This window comes from Tachyglossus aculeatus, chromosome 3, assembly GCF_015852505.1.
Source record: "Tachyglossus aculeatus isolate mTacAcu1 chromosome 3, mTacAcu1.pri, whole genome shotgun sequence".
In the NCBI taxonomy this organism is placed as follows: domain Eukaryota; kingdom Metazoa; phylum Chordata; class Mammalia; order Monotremata; family Tachyglossidae; genus Tachyglossus; species Tachyglossus aculeatus.
The window spans coordinates 91,132,743-91,154,588 of record NC_052068.1 but is presented as its reverse complement, the minus strand read 5'-3'; the positions used below and the strand labels follow the sequence as shown (position 1 = coordinate 91,154,588).

At 50.6% G+C, this 21,846-nt stretch overlaps 1 protein-coding gene across 9 annotated transcripts in view; it reads left to right on the top strand.

Moving 5' to 3' along the window:
* Nucleotides 1-21,846, top strand: part of CELF4 (CUGBP Elav-like family member 4) — a 625,491-nt gene that overhangs the window by 569,629 nt on the left and 34,016 nt on the right. For 3 of the 9 annotated variants that reach the window (XM_038743582.1, XM_038743584.1, XM_038743581.1), the window contains exons 8-11: nt 1,236-1,385; nt 8,429-8,494; nt 10,048-10,128; nt 18,962-19,105. In XM_038743582.1, coding sequence (XP_038599510.1) covers nt 1,236-1,385; nt 8,429-8,494; nt 10,048-10,128; nt 18,962-19,105 — 441 coding nt within the window. The remainder of the gene's footprint in view (nt 1-1,235; nt 1,386-8,428; nt 8,495-10,047; nt 10,129-18,961; nt 19,106-21,846) is intronic. The other 6 variants (XM_038743590.1, XM_038743589.1, XM_038743585.1 and 3 more) reach the window with 3 other exon arrangements.

The window sequence follows — 21,846 nt, the reverse complement described above, 5'->3', positions numbered from 1 at the left end:
AAGAGGAGGAGGAGAACCATGAAGAGAAGGAAGAGGAGAAGGAGGAGAATATGATCAAGGAAGAGGATGAGGGAGAGGAGGACAAGGTGGATGAGAAAGAGGAGAATGAGGAGGAAGAGAAGAAAGGAGGAGGAGGAGGAGGAAAAGGAGGACAAGGAGTAGGAAGAAGAGAAAGGGAAAGAGGACGAGGAGAAGAAAGGAGGAGAAGGACAATGAAGTGGAGGATGAGGAGGAGAAAGAAAAATGAGGACAAGGAGGAGGGGAAAGAAAAAGAGGAGGAGGAGAAAGACAAAGAGGGGGAGAAAAGAAGAGAAGGAGGAGAATAAGAAAGAGAAGGAGGAGGAGGAGGAGGCAGTGACAAAAAAATGAGGACAAGGAAGAGGAGACATGGGGAGGAGGAGGAGGGGGAAGAGGAAAAGAAGGAGTGAGGAAAAGCTGAGAAGCAGTATCACCTAGTGGACAGAGCACAGGTCTGGGAGTCAAAAGGACCGGAGTTCTAATCCCACCTTTGCCGTTTGTCTGCTGTGTGACCTTGGACAAGTCACTTCACTTCTCTGGACCTCAATTACCTCATCTGTGAAATGGGGATTTAGTGAGACTCATGTGGGACATGGACTGTGTCCAGCCTGATTACTTTGTACCTCCCTCGGCGATTAGTACAGTGCCTGGCATATAGTAAGCGCTTAACAAAATTCCATCAAAATGAGGAGGTGGAGGAGGAGGAGGAGGAAAACAAAGAGGAAGATGAGTGCCAATGAGCTCTACTTTCGAGTGGGAGGTGGGAAACAGTCAGGTCTAGGCAGATGTCCACAGCCCTGGGTGCTAGAGAAACCTGCATAAGAAGGAGACAGGACACCCTCAAAAGACGAGGTGATCAAAACTATCGGTATCAGAAACAGAGACCATGTGGTACAGGCCCAGACAACTGAGACATCCTCAGTGAAAAAAGGCTAAGGGGAAACTGGATTGACCAGAATCAAGGAGAGGGGCTTCTTCTGAGAAAGCTTCCAGGGCAGGGGGGCTTGGAGTAGAATTGTCCAGTTTAGGGCCCATGATTTGCAAGAAGATTTAGGAGGGAATGGCAGTGATGTTGATTTCACAGTTGGGTGAGTGCATTTTTCAGTTTTGTTTTTTTTCTTTCCAACTTCCTCTTTATTCCCTTCCTTTTCCTCCTCCCTCCTCTCTCCCCCTCCCTCCCTCCATTCCTCTGCTGTCCCCTTCCCCGTGTCTGTTAGGTGGAAGCACCCCCCCTGGCATCACTGCCCCAGCTGTGCCTAGCATTCCGTCTCCCATTGGAGTCAATGGGTTCACTGGTCTTCCCCCACAAGCGAATGGGCAGCCCGCAGCCGAAGCTGTGTTTGCCAATGGCATCCACCCATACCCAGGTAAGCCAGCTCCCTCCATGCCCCCCTTCCCCTCCATCTGCCTAGGGGAAGCAGGATCCACATGTGGATACAAGCCCAGGAATTTGGGGCTCCCACTGCTCACGTGTGTTATCTGAAACTGCCAGTTATACCACCAGCCATGACCTCCCCTATCTGCACGACCCCTGAGCTGACGGCGACTGATCAACTCACTTCCCAGGCTTCACTGGGCGGGAGCCAACAGCACCAAGGTTTTCCCAAGTGACTTAATTCCCTCAGAGGCTGTGGGAAAGTGGTTGTTCTGAGCCTGTCATCCCCAGCTGCCCCAGGGTGTGAGTCATGGGCCCAGTGCTTTTGTTCTACCCTCTCCTGGTCTACAGAAGCAGCATGGCGCAGTGGTTAGAGCACATGCTTGGGAACCAGAAAGTCATGGGTTCTAATTCCAGCTCTGCCTCTTGTATGCTGTGTGACCTTGAGCAAGTGACTTCACTTCTCTGGGCCTCAGTCACCTCGTCTGTAAAATGGAGATTGAGACCGTGAGCACCATGTGGGACAGGGACTGTGTCCAGCCCGATTTGCTTGTATCCACCCCGGTGCATAGTACAGTGCCTGACACATAGTAAGTGCTTAACGAATACCACAGCGATTATTATTATTAGACTGGGATTCACACTGCTAGCTCAGAGTAAAGTCAGGCACCAGAAGAGGGATGGGTACACCTCAGGACCATCTAATATAGACTTATCCCTGGTGGGCAGAGATTTTGTACTTCCCAAGCGCTTAGTACAGTGCTCTGTACACAGTAAGTGCTCAATAAATACAATTAAATGAATGAATGAATGTTTGTACAGATTTATTGCACTATTTTACTTGTACATATTTACTATTGTATTTATTTTATTTTGTTAATATGTTTTGTTTTGTTGTCTGTCTCCCCCTTCTAGACTGTGAGCCTGTTGTTGGGTAGGGACTGTCTCTTTATGTTGCCAACTTGTACTTCCCAAGCGCTTAGTACAGTGCTCTGCACACAGTAAGCGCTCAATAAATACGATTGAATGAATGAATGAATGAATGAGGCTGTTTTGAGACTCTTCTTCATGTCTCCTCCACTCAACCCAAGACCCAGAGTGGAGCCATTACTGGATCAGCCCCTGGTCTATCCAACCCGGACTTCTGTCTCAGACAGGGGCTGGTAGCTCTCCCGGACATCTGTCCTGGTTGTTAGGGACAGTCCATCCAGCAACCCTAACTTCCCTCTCTCCAGTCTCCAGTAGCCTGATTTGGACCAGTTGTCCACAGATATATATAAATACGATTGAATGAATAAATCCTCTTGATAGTTTTGGCTGCACAGAGAAGTTAAGTGACCTGTCCAGGGTCATATGGCAGACGAGTAATAATAATAAGTGTGGTATTTGTTAAGCACTTACTATGTCCAGACACTGTACTAAGCACTGAGGTCACCCAAGCAAATTGGGTTCACTGGGATGGAAGTGGGGGGTCACCACAACCATCCGCTATTGTCAATGTTTAGCACTACCCTTGGCACAATTGCTCTGTGGGAGTCTCCTTGATCAGACCCAGATTTGAGACAGGCTCCAGATGGACTAAGGCAGGGCCCAAATATACTCCAACAAATCAATCAGTCAGTCAATCAATAGTTTTTGACTGTGCGCTATACTAAGCTCTTGGGATAGTAGTAGTAGTCGTAATAATATTATTTATTAAGAGCTTATTGTGTAGAGCACTGTACTAAGCTCTTAGGATAGTAGTGCTCATAATAATAATATTTATTAAGAACTTACCGATTGCAGAGCGCTGTACTAAGTGGCAGGAAAAAGCATTCAGGTGCAGATTATTATACAAGAGTACAGTTTAATGCAATCCCTGCCCTCAAGGAACTTATGTCAGACTGGCCTCAATCCCTCCTATTAGCTCCCCACCCAGCATCAGATAACTTCACTCTGTCCCGCTGGCAGACTCCAGAGGAAGCAGCATGGTCTTGTGGATGGAGCCTGGGTCTGGAAATCAAAAGGACTTGGGTTCTACTCCCTGCTCTACCACTTGTCTGCTGTGTGACCTTGGGCAAGTCACTTAAATTGTCTGTGCTTCAGTTACCTCATCTGTAAAATGGGGATTAAGACTGTGCATCCAACATGGGAGAGGGACTGTGTCCAACTCGATTTGTTTGTATCCACCATAGCACTTAGTACAGTTCCTGGTACATAGAAGTGCTTAACAAATACCATAATCATCATTATTATTATTACCTATCCCAGTGCTTAGTACATGCTTACTACAGTGCCTAGGACATTGTAAGCATTTATCAAACAACCCAGTTATTATTACTATTAGTAGTAGTAGTACAGTGCCTGTCAGAAAGTGAGCACTTAACAAGCACCATTAAAAAACTCAAATTTTTACTTTTAATAGCCCTCTTGCAACTATTCTTAATCAAATAGTAGTCAAACAAAAATCCAGTGCGATTCCCTTTGAGTAAAAGTTAAGGCTCCTCAGGGAGGAGCTGGTAAGAGTGAATCTCCTGGTTTCCTCTTTCCCCTTCTGAGTGTGGGTGGCTAGTGGGCCAGACCACCACGTGTGTCAGTCTGATTCCTCCAGGAGTCACTGAGGACTAGGCCAATCATAATCATAACAATTGTGGCATCTGTCAAATTAAGCACCATGCTGGAAACAAGAAAAGCAGATTGGACCCAATCAGATAGGACCCAGTCCCTGTCCCAAATAAGGTTCACAGACTGAAAGAAAGGGAGAATAAGCGTTTAATCCCCATTTTACAGATGAGGAAACTGAGGCACGGAGAAGTTAAGTGACATGCCCAAGGTCATATAGCAGGCAGGTTTTGGAGCCTGGATTAGAGTCCAGGGATTAGAGCTTTTCCCGCTAGGCCTTGCTGCTTCTCTACCCGAAGATTGAGGGTAGCCAGGAAGTTGAGGGGCGGCATGGTGAAGCAGACTGAACATGACTGTCATGGAGTCTCATGGCGGCAGGACCCCTCTCCGCTCATCCCCAGACCCTTCCATCTGGATTGTCGTAGTTGTCATCCAGCCCAGAGGCTGAGGGTGAGCAAAATAACCGCCGGAGGGTTCAGTGCGGCCCACCTGCTCCTGCTCCTTGGCTGTTGGTCGGTATGAGTTTGGGCATCTTCCTGCCCCTCCCTGCCCCGACCACGGTCTGTCCCGCCAGACAGAATGCCAGAGTGCTAAATGGAGAGGAGAGCGGGGTGACATCTGTGATCTATTTCATGATGATTTGGAAACATTTATTTCAGTCATTTGTAACAATCTGCCGCGTACCATAAACCATTCCCTGCCAGAGGAAAAAAAATGCATTAAAAAAAATTAATTTGCCATCTTTAAATGTGGAAGAAGGAGCTGGCGTAATGAGCAGAATTCGTCAAATGCTCTCTCTCTCTGCCTGTAATGGATGGGGGTTATTAAGGGCTTCCTGACAGTCCTTCCAAGGATGCTGGATACCTTACCACAGACCCAAGGTGGTGGGTGTCCCTGCCCACAGGTCCATTCTGATGGGGGTCTCTGCTCACAGGGCCAGGGTGATGGGTATACCAACCCACAGGTTCAGGGTGCTGGAGGTCCTTGTCCACAGACCCAAGCTGATGGGGGGGTCCCTGCCCACAGGCCCAGAGTGTTGGGTGTCCCCACAACACAGGCTCAAACTGATGAGGGTCTCTGCCCAAAGACCCAGGTTGAGGGGGGTCCCTCCTCAAGGGGTCAGGGTAATGGGTGTCTCTGCTCACAGATGCAGGGTGATGGGTATCCCTGCCCACAGGCCCAGGATAATGTGGGTCCCTGCCCACAGACCCAAGCTGATAGGGATTGCTGTCCATAGGCCCAGGGTGCTGGGGGTCCCTGCCCACAGATCCAGGGCACTAGGTGTCCCTACCCATGTGCTCAAGGTAATGGGGAGCCTAAGATATGGGAAATGGCTTCCCACCTCTGAGGAGAGGATTGGTGGACTTTGATTCCATCACTGCTCTGCCCTCTCCCGTTGATCTGCGGCCAAACCCAACTGCTGAAAGGGCAGAGGAATCCGAGTATCCGCAGTCTGCTGGAATCTATCTGGGAGGATTCTCTGGGGGAGAACAGGTTCAAGTGGCCTTTGGAAGAAGGAAAGGGGTCGTACTTTGGTGCGGAGGAAAAAAGGGAGAGCTCTTACTTTGCTGACCTGGTCACAGTGCTCTGGCCTCTATGTGGTCAGGGACTGACCAGGCATTGGAGGAGAGAGGACGGGCACTGAATCAATCAATCAATGGTATTTATTGAGCACATACTTTGTGCAACAACACATAACATCCCATTTGGCTAACATCCCATTTGGCAGAATCGTCACCCTCCTCCTAAGTCAGCTTACCTTTGAGCCTGAGGGCCGAAGAAGAGGAGGTGGTACACAAGGAGACGGATGAGGAGGAGGGGTGTTCTAGAAAGGCTTCCTGGAAGAGACGACTTTTAGGCAGAGAGGTGGAACCGGGGTCTTTGGGTTCCCACTCACCCTCAAGTTGGGATTCTTCCCACTGCTGGCTCAGAACTGCTCAGAGCCTTCAACTTTCTGAGAGAAGCCTGAGAAATTTGGAGTTTCCCCCAGCCACTTTACCCATCTTTGATAAAGCTGGAATGGAACGGACAAGAGGTCCTGCTGAGAGAAAGGGAGATAACCCCACTGACCTCTAAGGAGTCCTGTCAGCTGGGGGAGACTGGAATTTTTTTAATCGGCAGTTCCCAAGATCTTTAAAATAATACTAATAACTGTGGTATTTGTTAAGCACTTATTATGTGCCAGGCTCTGTACAAACATCACTGAGCTGGGCACAAGCCCTGTCCCATCTGGTTCTCCCAGTCTAAGAAGAAGGAGAACAGATATTGAATCCCCAGTTTGTAAATGAGGAAATTGAAGCCCAGAGAAGTTAAAGTGATTTATCCACAGTCACACAGCAGGCAAGAGGCTGAATCAGGATTAGAACTCTGGTCCCCTGACTCCGGGTCCACACTCTTTCCACCTGGTCTCTCTGGTGCTCAGCCAATTGCTCAGCTTATTAGTTGTGGTATTTGCTAGGTGCTTACTATGTGCCAGGCTCCGTTCTAAATGCTTGGCTAGATACGAGTTAATCTGATTGGAAACAGTCCTTGTCCCCCATGGGGCTCACACTCTTAATCCCTGTTTTACAGATGAGGCGACTGAGGCCCAGAGAAGTGAAGTGCCTTGCCCAACGTCACACAGCAGACACATGGCAGAGCTGGGATTAGAACCCAGGTCCTTCTGACTCCCAGGACCATGCTGTATCCACTGAGTCACGCTATTTATTGAGCGCTTACCGTATGCAGAGCACTGCACTGAGTCCTTGGAGGGTTTGGTACAACAGAGTGGGTAGACCCACTTCCTGCCCACGAGGAGTTTACAGTCTAGAGCTACGAAGGTGGAGAGCAGCAAGGGAATAAGGAAGGCCATAGCTTTGTCAGGACTGGATTTTTCTAGGCCTTTCCTGGTATCCCATCTAGTTTCACCTCAAAAGGCCTCGGACAACTGGTCACACCTGCCACCTCCCCAACACTGACCCAGGGCCCTGCAGGGGAAAGAAGGGTAAGACTGGGGAGCCAGGGAGAGCCAAGGCCTGAAACTCCCCAGGGCCCAGCGGTCCCGCTCAAGTTAATCGGCCATATGAACTGAGTCCGCTCACCTTCCTGCTGGCTCAGCACATCGCCCCTGCACCCGGCGTTATTGTTGTGTCTGAATACCTAATTAATTACCACAGTAAGCAGGGCTTTCTTTAATCACAGCATTGGCTGTCCTAATCAATCTTAATAATATGGAATCCTTACTATGGCACCCATGAATTTTAATCTACATAAATTTCTTAAGACCTCTCGCAAAGCTTGTTGTACGGAATGATATAATTATGGATATAGATTAGGCCTGGAAAGGGTGATTTAAATTGGATTTAAAGAGAAGGTGAACAAGACCCTCCCCTCGATTTTATTTCTTTCTTTCTCCCCGACCGACCTTGCAGGGGGTGTCACAAAAATTATTATGGCCATTGCTATCTGAAGGGCAGGGGAGGATGCTGGTTCCTCAGAGAAGCAGCGTGTCCTAGTGGAAAGAGCACGGGCTTGGGAGTCAGAGGACCTGGGTTCTGGGCCCAGTACTGCTACATGTCTGCTGTGTGACCTTGGGCAAGTCACTTCAATTCTCTGTCCCTCAGTTTCCTCATCTGCATAATGGGGATTAATCCTACTCCCCTCTATTTAGACTGTGAGCCCCATATGAGATAGGGACAGTGTCCAACCTGAATAAGTTGTGCCTACCCCAGTGCTTAGAACAGTCCTTGGAATATAGTAAGCGCTTAACAAGTATCAAAAAAAAAATGACCCGTGCTGGGTTTCCTTCCTCAACCTCCAACCCACCCATTCCTGATGGCCCAGATCTTCTCCTAACCCCCATTTCTTCCCACAGCAGCATGTCCTAGTGTATATAGCACAAGTCTAGGCATCAGAAGGTCATGGGTTCTAATCCCAGCTCTGTCACTTGTCTGCTGTGTGCCCCTGGATGAGTCACTTCACTTCTCTGTGCCTCAGTTACCTGATCTGTAAAATGGGGATTGTGACTGTGAGCCCCATGTGGGACAGGGACTGTGTCCAACCCCTGCACTTAGTAGCACATAGTAAGCACTTAACAAGTACTATTATTATAATTAGTATTATTAGCATATCATTTTGGCAACCCAGTCCAACCGGCCATCCTTATCGGTGACCCCTCACTGCCCCTCCCAGTCTGGCTGGATCTGCCTGTCCAGGGATCTGAGGTTCAGAACGGTCCCTCCTCTCAGACTAGGAGCACCTTGAGATCACGGGCCCCTGAACCGGATGATGATGGCAGCCTCCGGGGGAGTGAACTCTGGACTGGTGATTGCAGATCTGGAAAGAAAAGAGAAGAACAGTGTGGTGTGCTGAGCCTTTTCTCCTCAGGAGCCCGGCTGACTCCCCCCCAGTGTCCCTTTGCTGACCGCTGCTCTCTCCTCTCTCCTGTCTCCCCAGCACAGAGTCCCACCACTGCAGACCCATTGCAGCAGGCCTACGCGGGAGTCCAGCAGTACGCAGGTCGTTAGTATTGACACTTTCTCCCAATAGCACTTATAGCCTCTGCCTTCCCCCATCTGGGTTCCGGGGAAAAGGACAGAGGGCACTTTTGGGGAGCTCGAGGGGAGGGAGCAGAAATGGGGTTGACTGAGTCTTCCTCAAAACCCGGTTTTAGATTCCTTCCCCTTTCCTCTGTCCGGTGCCCCTGGGCTGAGGCAAGGATGGGCTGGAAGGGGCACTGGTCAGATGTTTCTCCCTGTTCCTCGGGCCCTTCTCCACATGCTCGTGGGCTAGGGAATCAATCAATCAATCAATGGTCTTTATTGAGTGCCGACTGTGTGTGAAGCAGTGTACTAGGCGCTTGCAAGAGTATAATAGAGTAAGGTCAAATCAAGGGGGAATGGAGAGCCACGTGATGGATCCGGATTGCCCAATCCAGACCCACCCCAACCTCAGTGGGGCAGGTTTGGGAGACGGGGGCAGGATCCCTTTATCTGGCCAGGGCAGATGCAAACTGCTCAGGGATGGCTGGGCCAGAGCTGCCCACCTGCAGATGTTGGGTCCTGGAAGCTGGGGCCTCTGACTCTTGGGGCCTCTGGTCCTGTCTGGCTGCCTGCACCTCTGACCCCACAGTGCCACCCTCATCCTGGCCCTCGTCCTCACCCTGGGCTTGGGGATGGTAACCAGGGGCCAGACAGCAGCCTCAGGCATTGTTCTCGGCAGCCCACATCTGTGCCCGCTGGATGAGGTCCAGATCACCCACTTGGGTAGGAAGTAGAGAAGGCAGAGAAGGATAAGGTGTCGAGAAGAGGGAGTGTGTGTTTGTGTGTGTGTTTGCGGGCACATGCAGGTGTGGGAGGTGCTGCATATGCAGGTGTGTGTTGTAGGGGGAAACATGTGGGCTTATAAAGGAGGAGCAGGAGATAAGGTACATGAGAGTGTGAATCTGAGGGGGTTGTCAGTGGGGGAGAGGAGAGAAGAGGAGAGGAGAGAAGAGGAAAGGAGACGAGAGGAGAGAGGAGGGGAAAAGAGGAGGGCTACAGTGTGTGAAAGAGAAGATAAATACAGAGGGTGAGCAAAAGAGAGAGATGAGGAAAGACAGGATGTTCATGAGAGAGAAGAGGAAAGAGGGGTTTGTGGGAGCAAAGGTGAAGATGACTTGGATTAGCCCAGGACTCGGATTTGGAGACCGGGTCTCTGTGGCTAGGAAGGCTGAAAGCAAGCAGGAAAGAGGTGGGGTCAGGGATGGGGCAAAGGGCCTGGGGGCTGGAGGCCAAGCGGAGATTCTGTGGGAAAAATGTCTGGAGATACCTTGGAGGATGCCCCCGACCCCTCAGGAGAGCTCTGCCTTCCCCCTCCCTCCCTGCACTCCTCTGGGAAATGACCACGGTCTTCATATCCCTGAGATGCAAAACATTTGGGGCCTCGTTTGCCTTTGCTGCCCGACACTGACATTTGTTTCTCCCTGTGTTTCTCGTGTGTGTGTGTGTGTGTGTATGTGTGTTTGTCCCTCCCTCTCTCTCTCCCCCCGACTTTTCTTTCTCTTTCTGTGTCTCCCTCTCCTTGCCTCTCCACAGCTGCCTACCCTGCTGCTTATGGCCAGGTCAGCCAAGCGTTCCCACAGCCACCTCCCATGATCCCACAGCAACAGAGAGAAGGTGAGTTGACCGGCCAGAAGCCCCGAGGTAAAAGATGCCATCCCATCTTTGACCCTCCCCAGCTGCTCCCCCATTTTCCAGAGGCCAGGGGGCTGAGAGCCCTGTCTGAGCATTATTCAAGACCTGGGCTGCTTGACTCATGGACACTTCCTGGTGTGAAGCCACCCACAGCAGAGAGGAATTAATCAATGGGAGATGCCCTGTGGGGACCATTTGGAATAAACCTTCCCCAGGGACAACTAGAAGGTCTGCTCTCCTTCTTCCATGAGCACCCACTTGGGGCAGATCCTTGAACTAGGCGCAGAAGGGAGAGTTTAAAGCTACAGTCCCTGCTCTCAAGTGGCCAATAGTCTGCAGGAAGAGACAGAACAGCAGCACAGGTCTAAACACAAGAGTAACATGGCCTAGAGGATAGAGCACAGGCCTGGGAGACAGAAAGACCTGGGTTCTAATCCCAGGTCCGCCACTTGTCTGCTGTGTGACCTTAGACAAGTCTTCTGGGCCTCAGTTCTGTCACCTGTAAAATGGGGATTGAGACTGTGAGCCTCATGTGGTACATGGACTATATCTATCTCAGCACTTAATACAGTGCCTGGCACATAGTAAGCACTTAACAAATACCATAAAAAAGAGAGAGAGAGAAACACGGACACAGTCAACTTCATCTGAGCAGAGAGCAATCGAGAATCAATACATGCGCAAGGAGGCCGGTGATGGGGTAGCTTGCCCAGGTAGGGTTGGTCTAGGAAGTCTTCCTAGAGGAGGTGAGACTTGAAGAAGGAGGTAGAGATTTGGGAGTTATCCATGGAGTTCAAGTATCCATGATCTTGAACCATTTTGATTGAGCACTTTGCGGATGTGGACACTGGCACTGAGTGTTTGGGGAACAAGTGAAAGATGCAAATCCTGCCCTCAAAGACTTTACTCTTTAATCTAATTCTGACTCTCCCTACACCCCTTCACCTGCAAAACCAGAGAACTGATCAGAGGGGAGATTGGTAGACAGTAAGCTCATTGAGGACAGGGAACATATCTACCAACTGTGTTATACTTGCCTAAGCGCTTAGTACAGCACTCTGCACACAGTCAGAACTCAATAAATACCATTGATGGTGATCATCCTCTTTATTGTACCTGCAGGGAATAATTCAAGTCCTGGGCCAAGAGAGATGCAAGTTTAAGTCCAGGTGTGGTTTCTGGTGCATGCAGCTGGACCTCTGCTTCAGAACACATCTCTCTGTAAAGGATTCCTCTCTCAATAAGCATCCATAACCCTTGAGAGTGATGGCTAATAATGAACTGGTGTGTTCTGGGAAGCAGCAGAATGGTATTATGGGAAGGGCCAATTATTGTAAAAGCCCTATCCTTTGTCAGAGCTACAGATATTGCTGCACCTTTGGGACAGAGGGTCATCTCTCCCAAAGGACTAGACAAGAGGGAATGACCTCCAAATGCAGCCTGAAGGATTTATGCCAGAATTAAGGAAGGTGTTTTCTGAGGCCGAAGAGGACATTCTTGGCAATTGGTTGGCTTGTTACAGGTGGGTGGGTCGGGTAAAAGTGCCCTTTCCTGCACAGTCAGGCTATCTGAGTGTTCCTCCAATGGGAACGATGCCCTCAAACATGTGCTGGACAAGCCATGTTCCTGCCTGGAGGAAGAGGGTTATTTCTGGAGCAGTCCCAACCACCTGTGATTGAAGAAGTTCCCTTCAAGCTGACTTTGGGTTAGCAGCATCTGCGGGGTTTCTGTCCAGGAATCTCCTGCCCGATCAGTTGGCTGCATCTCTGAAGACCCAATCCCAGTGGTCTTTTCCAGTGGTTCCATGCTCCCCCAACACCCACACCTCTGTATATGGTCTTTAAGTGGTGAGCAAGCGATCCTAGGGCAGAAAAGCCTATTCCAGGCACTGAAAGGTGGGACACAGATGGGCAGGGCCATGACCCCTGCCCCTGGGGTACCTGAAATGGGGGTCGGTTTAGGGCTGATGTACTGGGAAAGCTACCCTAGGCTGTCAGTCACTTCAATTTTTTTCTTAAACACCACCTCCATCCTTCCACCACTCTCCACACTTGTCCAAGATGGATTGGCATGTGCTGGTTCCAAGGCAGAGGACTGGACCAGTTGACCTCTTGACCTTCCCCCACCTCTCTCTGGCCCCTTGGCCCTGCTTCTTGCTCAGGGATTTTCCTCAGTCATCTTTTTTTTTTCTAACGCTAGTAAGTACTTACTAAGAGTCAAACACTGTTCTAAGCCCTGGAGTAGGTACAGGTTAATTAGGTTAGGCGCTAACCTAACTGAGTCCCTGTCTCGCATGAGACTCACGATCTAAGTAGGAGGGAGAACAGGAATCAAATGCCCATTTTGCAGTAGAGAAAACAGAGGCACGGAGAACTTAATTGACTTGCCCGAGGTCACGCAGCAAGCAAGTGTCAAAGGGGGAATTAGAACCCAGGTCCTCTGACTACCAGGCAAACGAACTCTTTCCACTAGGCCATGCTGCTTCCTCTAAACTGACTCCAATTGCCAGCTTTAATTCATTCATTCAGTGGTATTTATTGAGCATTTACTCTATGCAGGACACTGTACTAAGCACTTGGGAGAGTACAATACAACAATAAAGAGACACATTCCCTGCCCACAGTGGTTTACAGTCTGGTGGGTGGGGGGGGGAGATAGACATTAATACAAACAAATAAATTACAGATATGTACCTAAGTGCCCTGGGGCTGGGAGGGGGAAGAAAAAAGGGAGCAAGTCAGGGCGATACAGAAGGGAGTGGGAAAAGAGGAAATAAGTGCTTAGTACAGTGCTCTGCACACAGTAAGCACTCAATAAATAAGATTGAATGAATGAAAAGGGGGCAGGGCTTAGTCAGGGAAGTCCTCCTGAAAGAGATGTGTCTTCAAGAAGACTTCGAAGGCTGGGAGAATAATTGTATGTCAGATTTCAGGAGGGAGGGCATTCTACGCCAGAGGCAGGACGTGAGCGAGGGTCGGTGGTGAGTTAGGCAAGATGAGGCATGGTGAGAAGGTTAACATTGGAGGAGTTAAGTGTGCAGGCTGGGTTGTAGTAAAAGATTAGCAAGGTGAGGTAAGAGGGGGCACAGTGAAGAAGTCCTTTAAAGCCAATGGTGAAGAGTTTTTATTTGATACCGAGGTAGATGGACAGCCACTGGAGTTTTTTGAGGAGGGGGTGACATGTCCTGAATGTTTTTGTGGAAAAAAAATTGCAGAAGGCTTTCTCTTCCTCCCTTGATTCTCATTTGAACAGGCCAAAATGAGTGGGAGGAGGGGGCATTCGGCTCCCTTCTCTCCTACTCTCCACTCCTCTTTCTCTCTGGGATAGAAGAGAAGGGCGAGGGGACCTGGAGCATGGGGGCGACCAGAGATCGGGGCCAGTAGCCTTTGGAAGCTTCGAAGGCATCCACTGGATCCACCCTGAGCCCAGACCATCCTGGTTCATAAGCGAGGAAGCTAAACGGTCCTCTGGCTGCCTAATTAGCTAATTATTCCAGGACACCGACATCCTTGATTGGGGCTCAGCTCCGCCGCCACCTCCCGACCTCTAGGAAATGCCCGCAATGTGTGGATCAGCTGTTCTTTCCTTGACAGTCCTCTTAGCAAATTAGTGGGGAAAATTGTGCTTAGCAAATATTCATTAGAACTTCATTTTCCATTAATCCGAAAGGAAATGTGGAGAGGCCGTAATTTCAATCACGCTGAGGCCCAGGAATTTTAATGAGCTATAAATGGGCATCTGTCAGGAGCCCAAGTCTGCCGGCCGCCTCCTCCTGCGACGGGGAGGATGAGTAATGGCCAATAAAGGGGGAGCAAGGCCCGGCCGCTCACCGCACAGGCAAACTTGTAATTTGCTGTGTTATGACACCGTAATTATGCTGCAGTGAGGAGAAGTAAAGTCCCCTTCAGCCTCCCTCCACAGAACAGTAAAGACCCCTCCAGCCCTGGGGGGGCTCCGGGAATCAAGCGAGGAAGGAAAAGCCTCTTGCAAAGTTTTTTCTACAAAAACATTCAGGACATGTCACCCACTCCTCAAAAAACTCCAGTGGTTGTCCATCCACCTCTGCATCAGACAAAAACTCCTCACTGTTAGAGAAGCAGCGTGGCTCAGTGGAAAGAGCCTGGGCTTTGGAGTCAGAGGTCTTGGGTTCAAATCCCGGCTCTGTCAATTGTCAGCTGTGTGACTTTGGGCAAATCACTTTACTTCTCTGAGCCGCAGTTAGCTCATCTGCAAAATGGGGTTTAAGACTGTGAGCCCCACGTGGGACAACCTGATCACCTTGTAACATCCCCAGTGCTTAGAACAGTGCTTTGCACATAGCAAGTCCTTAATAAATGCCATTATTATTATTATTATTATTCAAAGCACTCCATCACCTTTCCCCCTCCTACCTCACCTCGCTGCTCTCCTGCTACAGAACACTTCTCTCCTCTTTGGGCAGGAAACCTGTCCCCTCATTCTGTTATATCGTCCTCCCCCAAGTGCTTGGTACAGTGCCCTGCACATGGTAAGCGCTCAGTAAATACCATCGATTGATTGATTTAGCCGCCCCCTAACATGGGCTGGAACAGGTGGGCAGGGGTGGGTCAGTGCCTCTATCGGCCTGACTCTCCGTCTTCCCGTGGCTCCCGTCGACCTCTGGTTTCTGGTTCAGCCAAGTGGAAAGGGGTCTGATGCCCTACTTGAAGGTCACAAGACAGAGGAGACCCAGTGGGCTGTGAGCTGTGAGCTATGATTCTCCCCAGGATCCTCCAGTCCATAAGTTGGCTGTGGTGTACATATGTATATATCGTTGTACATATTTATTACTCTATTTATTTATTTATTTATTTTACTTGTACATATCTATCCTATTTATTTTATTTTGTTAGTATGTTTGGTTTTGCTCTCTGTCTCCCCCTTTTAGACTGTGAGCCCACTGTTGGGTAGGGACTGTCTCTATATGTTACCAATTTGTACTTCCCAAGCGCTTAGTACAGTGCTCTGCACAAAGTAAGTGCTCAATAAATACGATTGATGATGATGATGATGGGATTCTCCCCCCCACAACTAGAAACTGTGCTCCAACCCTGTAGTGCCTGGGGAGGGGGTGGGTTGACAGCATCTGCCATCATTACTCCTGACTGAGCCTCTCACTTTTTTTATGATATTTTTCATTCAATCGTATTTATTGAGCGCTTACTGTGTGCAGAGCACTGTGCTAAGCACTTTTGGGAAGTACAAGTTGGCAACAACTTGTATTTGTTAGGCGTTTACTATGCATTAAGCAATCAATCGAACAATTACATTTATTTAGCGCTTACCATGTGCAGAGCACCATTTTAAGTGCTTGGGAGAGTATAATACAATAGACTTAGCAGACCCATTCCCCACCCATAACAAGCTAACCTAAAGTCAGACACAGCCCATTCCCACACGGGACTCTGTTTAAGTAAGAAGGAGACTGTCTTCTAGACTGTGAGCCTGCTGTTGGGTAGGGACCGTCTCTATATGTTGCCAACTTGTACTTCCCAAGCGCTTAGTACAGTGCTCTGCACACAGTAAGCACTCAATAAATATGATTGAATGAATGAATGAATGAGAACAGGTATTTATTCCCTGTTTTACAATAGAGGAAACTGAGACACAGAGAAGTGAAGTGACTTTCCCAAGGTCACACAGCAAGCTATTTGTATTTTACAGTAGAGGAAACTGAGACACAGAGAAGTGAAGTGACTTACCCAAGATCACACAGCAAGCAACTGGCAGAGCTAGGATTAGGTCTCCTCACTCCCAGGCCAGTGCTCTTTCCCCAGGCTGCACCCCATCACCACCATTCCCTCTCAGGGATACTAAGGCCTCTGGGTGCTTCTGCCTGGGCAGATGAGAATCAGAGAAGTTGAGGGTCTTGTGTGGGACCACTTGCCTGCTGTGAAACTTTGGGTAAGTCACTTAATTTCTCGGCACCTCTCTGCCTTCGGGAATTGAATCCATGTTTTCCCTCGCCATTACCCCATGAACTCTATGTGAGCCAGGTACTGGGCCTGATCTGATTATTTGTTTCTTCCCCAGCCCTTAGTACAATGCTTGGCACATAGTAAGTGCTTAATAAATATTAAAAAAAAATGTAAAAGATACTGCCCGAATTGGAATCTACTGGTTTCCCAGGGCTGTGGCTGAACCAGCCAAGCCTGCAATACTTCTCTCCTCCCTGTAACACAGGGCCAGGTCATCTTCACTGATTCAGGGGTTTGGTTGGGATTTAGCCTGCTAAGGCCAGACTGACAAGAGAAGCAGGAGAGACACCCCTCCTCCAAGGCTCCCCTTGGATCTACACTCCCTGCAGGATAGAGATATCCTTCTCCCTGTCTCAGCTGAAGGTCGGGGGAAGCAGGCAGACCCAGAACAAAGACCCAAAACGATACTTATGGGGACCCAACAACCTTTCACCACCATTAGCCCCTAGAAGTGACCTGAAGCCAGCATGGAAGTAAACAGATTGGCTTCATTCTCCCTTGGATGCCAACTCTGGTGGAGACCCAAGTGGGTCACATCTAAGCAGGGGCCTAACCTGCAAAAATCCTCCAGGGGGATGAGTACTGCCGGCTGGAGAGACCGGAGGAAGAAGAGTAACGAAGCACCTACTCTGTGCCAAACACCATAATAAGTGCTGTGAGCTCATGCAGTGACTGCCAGAAGACCCCCTTCCAAGACATTTTGAACAGTCCACTCAAAATGGTGGCTCTTCCTGCCCATCCAAAGGAGCAAGGGACAAGTCCTGCTCTCGACAAACCCAACGGAGGAAGGACAACCAGGAAGCCCGAAGCAGCAGCTGCGTGGACAGGGACACTGCCCCCCCGCTGCCCTGACTCCCCAAGAATGGTATTCACAGAGCAGAATTGGGGGTGTGAGAGTAGGGAGGCAATGGAGCAAAGGGAGAGGAAGAGGTGGGGCTGATAGACTGAATAGACAGATTGACAGGCAAATAACAGCCTTCCGGCCTCATTAAAGACCCATCCTGTCATTCCCTCTGCCTGGAATGCCATCCTCACAGCCTCTGCCAAATCACGGTCCTCCCGCCCCCTAGCCTTATTCGAAAGCCGCCTCCTCTTCTTCTTCTGGGAAGCCTTCCCTGACTAACTCCACCTGGCTCCAAAGCGTTTCAATCAAATGTTCCTAGGTGAATTCTGAGTAAATGCGCTTGCCCTTCGCCAGGTTTATACCCTAGGGGTGGGCACTGGGAACCGTTTGCTGTTGTATACTTGTCCTGCCTCCTTGTGATAGCTCCTTGAAGGGGGGCGCTGGGTATTGTTTTCATCTTTGAAATCCCTCCAGGGATTTGAGTCAGAGGGTTGGGCTGGGATTTAGCCCAGGTCAGTGCTCTGCCCAGAGGGGCCCCTGGTTGAATGAAGAAAGTTGCTCTCTTGACTGGCCTACTCCCCAACAAACCCCCGACACCAAAGGAGCCTGAAACCAGATTGGTCCAGATTCCTCTCTCTCTTTTTCCCTCCAATACACTATGTGTCACAGGATCGACTGAATGCACCACGTGTCGAGCACGGACCAAAGCACCGAAGGGGCAGATAAAAGAAATATAAGACACAAGTAACTGCCCTCAGTGAACTCATCATCTAATGGAAAGATAGCGGACATATACTGACTGAAAGACCGTGGTCAGAAATGAGAGAATGAATGGAAGGAATAAACCCTAGTGGGTAAATCAATCAGTAACAAATAAATTGGCAGAGATAAATCGCTAGCAGTGCTGACAGGGCTGATGGAGAGAAAACTTCCTGGAGGAGATGATGCTTGAGGGAGGCTTTGAAGGAAGGGAAGGACATGATTCTAAAAGCTGAGCAGGAGGATACTTCAGACTGGGGACAGTTTGGGGGGTGCTTTGCAGGACTGAAGTTTGAAAACAGAGGTGGGAAGCAGCATGGGAGAGTGGAAAGCATGAGAGAGCACGGGCCTGGGAGTAAGAAGGACCTGGGTTCTAATTCCAGCTCGATGACTTGTCTGCTGTGTGGCCTTAGGCAAGTCACTTAACTTCTCTGTGCCTCAGTTACCTCATCTGTAAAATGGGGATTAGGACTGTGAGCCCCATATGGGACAGGGACTGTGTCCAACTTAACAAACTTGTATCTACCCCAGCGCTTAGTAGTACAGTGCCTGGAATATACTAAGCACGTAACAAGTGCCATAAAAAAAAAAAAACAAAGAAAAAAGAGGTGTAGGGAGAGGAGAGAGCAGATCAGATGAGAGAGAGTCAGCTGGTGGAAGTCATGAAGTGGTCAGCTCAAGACACTTTGTCTCTGCTATCAACCCTCTACCCAGCTGCCGGAGAAGGTTCAGTGGAGGCGAGGCGGATAGGGAAGCTGAGGCTCAGGGAGGTTAAGGTTCTTCCCAAAAGTCACACAGCATACCAGAGCTGGAAGCGGGGCTTGATTCCCCACTCTCCTTGATGACTATGAAGGTGAAAGTTCTTACTAGGTGCTAAGCTCTGGGGAAGGTATGAGAAAATCGGATTGGCTACAGTATTTTCCCACATGGCTCATAGTGAAAAAGGGAAGGAGAGCAGAGATCGTATCTCCATTTTACAGAGGGCCCAGAAAGGTAAAATGAATTGCTCAGATCACACAGCAGGATTGATTGCTAGAACCCAGGCCTCTTGACTCTTGGTCCCACACTCTTTCCACTAGGCCACGCCATTTCCCCAACCCAATGTGCACTCTCTCTTTTTCTCTGTCTCTCCATCTCTCGCCCTCTCTGCCCTCGGTCACCCTCGGTCACCGCCGCTCACGCCGTGCCCCTCTGTCTCTCCCTCTTGCCCCCGCAGGACCCGAGGGCTGTAACCTGTTTATCTACCATCTGCCCCAGGAGTTTGGGGACGCTGAGCTGATGCAGATGTTCCTGCCTTTCGGTAATGTCATCTCCTCGAAAGTGTTTGTGGATCGGGCGACAAACCAAAGTAAATGCTTTGGTGGGTAAAGATAACAAAACAATAAGATTCACCTAGGAGAGGGCTTTGCTGTGCACACGTTGCCTTGTTCAAACTGCTCTTTTCTCCCCCCTCCCCTTTTTCTTCTCAACCCTTGCCCCCCCTCATCTTCCCTACCAACCGCCGCCCCCCCATCAGCCCTGTCCTGTCCTGCCCCCCTCTCCTTTCCTGTCCTTTATCATTTCCCTCGCTATGTTTCATGCTGAGAACTGTGTATATGCTGCTTAGAGACAAAAGGCCCAGCTACCCCCAGGGGCCCAAGCAGACTCTGACTCCTGGAGAGGAAGGAGGGAGGGGGCCCCAGGTCTGGGGAGCAGGGCTGGGTGGGGAAGGGAATGCAGTGGTGTCGGGGAGGATGGAGGTCGGGGAGTGGGGGATGATGGGGTTTGGGGGAGAGGAGGGTCGCGGGGGGCAAGAGGGTGGCCTGAGTCCTGAGTGGGGTCCCTGAGATCTGCCTCTGTTGCCTGGGCTCAAATTCTCAGCCTGGGCCGGGTCAGGCTTGCCATTAGGGGAGAGGCAGAGGGTTACCTCTGACACCTGCCCAACAGAGAACCTGGCTCTCGAGTCTGCTTCTGCAGGGGAAGGTTGGAGGTCAGTGGGGCCTGTGGGGGGAGGTGGGGGGTTGGCGGGGGCAGGGCAGGGGCCGGTGGGGTTAGTGGGGACCTACATTTCCTCGGGCTGCTGCTCGACCCAGGGCCCCTGTTTGTCGTGTGTTTCACCTCCTCCTGGGACTGAGGCAAGACCCCCAGACGAATGTGGGGCTGGGGAATTATGGCTGCTCGAAGGTGCTGTCTTTTGCCATTCTGTCCTTCCCTCCCTAGAGTCATCCTGATCTCCACCTCCCTTCTGTGAACCCCCACCTCTGCCTCCACCTTCACCATGCTCCCCATCATAACTCCTTCATATCCTCAAATCCCAAAAATCAGACTCGAAGCCCCCCAACTGCTGACCCCACTCTCTCTCCTGTCCCCTTGCCTCCTCCCTTCATCCCTCCTCTCCTCCTCCCTTGCTTCCTCCTGCCCTTCCCACCCCTCCCTTCCTCTCTCCCCTCCTCCTCCTGCTGTCAGTGTTCCCTTCTCTGACCCAGCCCCACTTAGAAATGACCCCTGCCCAGCCCCTGCCCCCTAGGGTTTCACAGGCTGTTGCCCCCGGTCTGTTAGGCTAGATGCCCACGTCCTCCCTGTCCCTTCCCCGAGGGCCCTGGGTGGGAGCCTATGGTCAGAGGTTGAACCAGCCCAAGCTGGGAGTTGCTGACATGGATCCCATGTGCCCAGGGCATGGCACTGGCCATCTGGCTCCCAGGGCATCTACAGCAGCCACGGGACTGGGGTGGGAGATGGGGCTGGGATGCCAAAGGGCTGCAGGGGAGAGGGTTATTGGTGTGGTGATCGGAGAATCTGTCTGCCAGAGCCTAAGGATGAGCTGGGGTGGGGCAGCGGGGCTCTTCGGACACAAGGATCAGCTGTAGGGTGAGAGGGGCAGAGCTCGGCGTGCCTGTGTGACTCTGGGCTCACAGGAAAGGAGGGTGGGTGGGGAGTCCCAGGAGAACCTCCACGTCTCTGGGCCACGCAGAACCATGCAGTGAACACTTGGCTGGGCCTGGGCTTGGCTAATGGATGGGGGTAGGTATGTACATGTGTCTTTGTGTATATCTGTGGGTGTACGTGGTGTGTATCTATTTGTTTTATGTGCTTCAAGGAGGGGGCAGGTAACGGTGTGTGTCTCTGGGAGAGCTGTGTGAGAGCGACTCTCTGGGATTGTGATGGTTAACAAGGAAGTAAGTGTGTGTGAGGCTGGATCCCAGAATGAATTGTGCACATGTGTGCATGGGTGTGTCAGTGTATTCTCAGTGTGTCAGGGGTGTGTGACTGCGTGTATCTGTACTGCTGTGTCAGCGTGTCTGGGGACAGAGAATGAGTGAAAGTTTCTGAGGGGTTGTGAGCCTTCCATCTTGCCAACCGCTGGAGAGGAGGCCGATGGGTGGTCTAGTGGATGGACCAGAACAAAGGGCTTGGATTCCTGGGTTGTCTCTGAGGCCTGCCCTGGGCTGCTGTGGGATAGGACCATAGGACCAAGACACATCCCAGCCCCACTTCCCGCTCCGCCCCGCAATACGCACATACAATCCCTGCAGCTCCAGAACCAGTGGGAGTCTAGGGCCTGGCCCCTGGAGCCCCCCGGTATGCTTCCTGGGATCCCCCTCCTCAGACGGGGGGAGACCTAGGCTGATCCCTGCCCTGACCAACAGCCCATAGACAGAGAAGGCGGGGGTAGAGGGGCAGTTGTAGGGGTTAAGGGGTCATGGGGAGCTGGCTGACAGGGTGTAGAGCTATTGGTGGTAGGCCCTGGGAAAGGGAGCTCAGTGGACATCAGAAGCAGTGTGGCCTGGTGTACAGAGCATGGCCTGCTAGTCAGAGGACCTGGCTTCTCATCCCAACTGTGCCACTTGTCTGCTGTGTGACCTTGGGCAAGTCACTTCCCTTCTCTGTGCCTCAGTTACCTCATCTGTAAAATAGGGATTCAATAACTGTTCTACCTCCACCTTTGACTGTGAGGCCCATATGGGACAAGGACTGTGTTTGATCTGATTATCTGGAATCCACCCCAGCACTCAGTACCATGCTTGGCACATAGAAAGTTCTTACCACACGTGTGTTAAGTGCACATGAGTGCGTAAGTCATGCAGTCGTGACTTAGTCGCATACTCATTACCTCATCTGTAA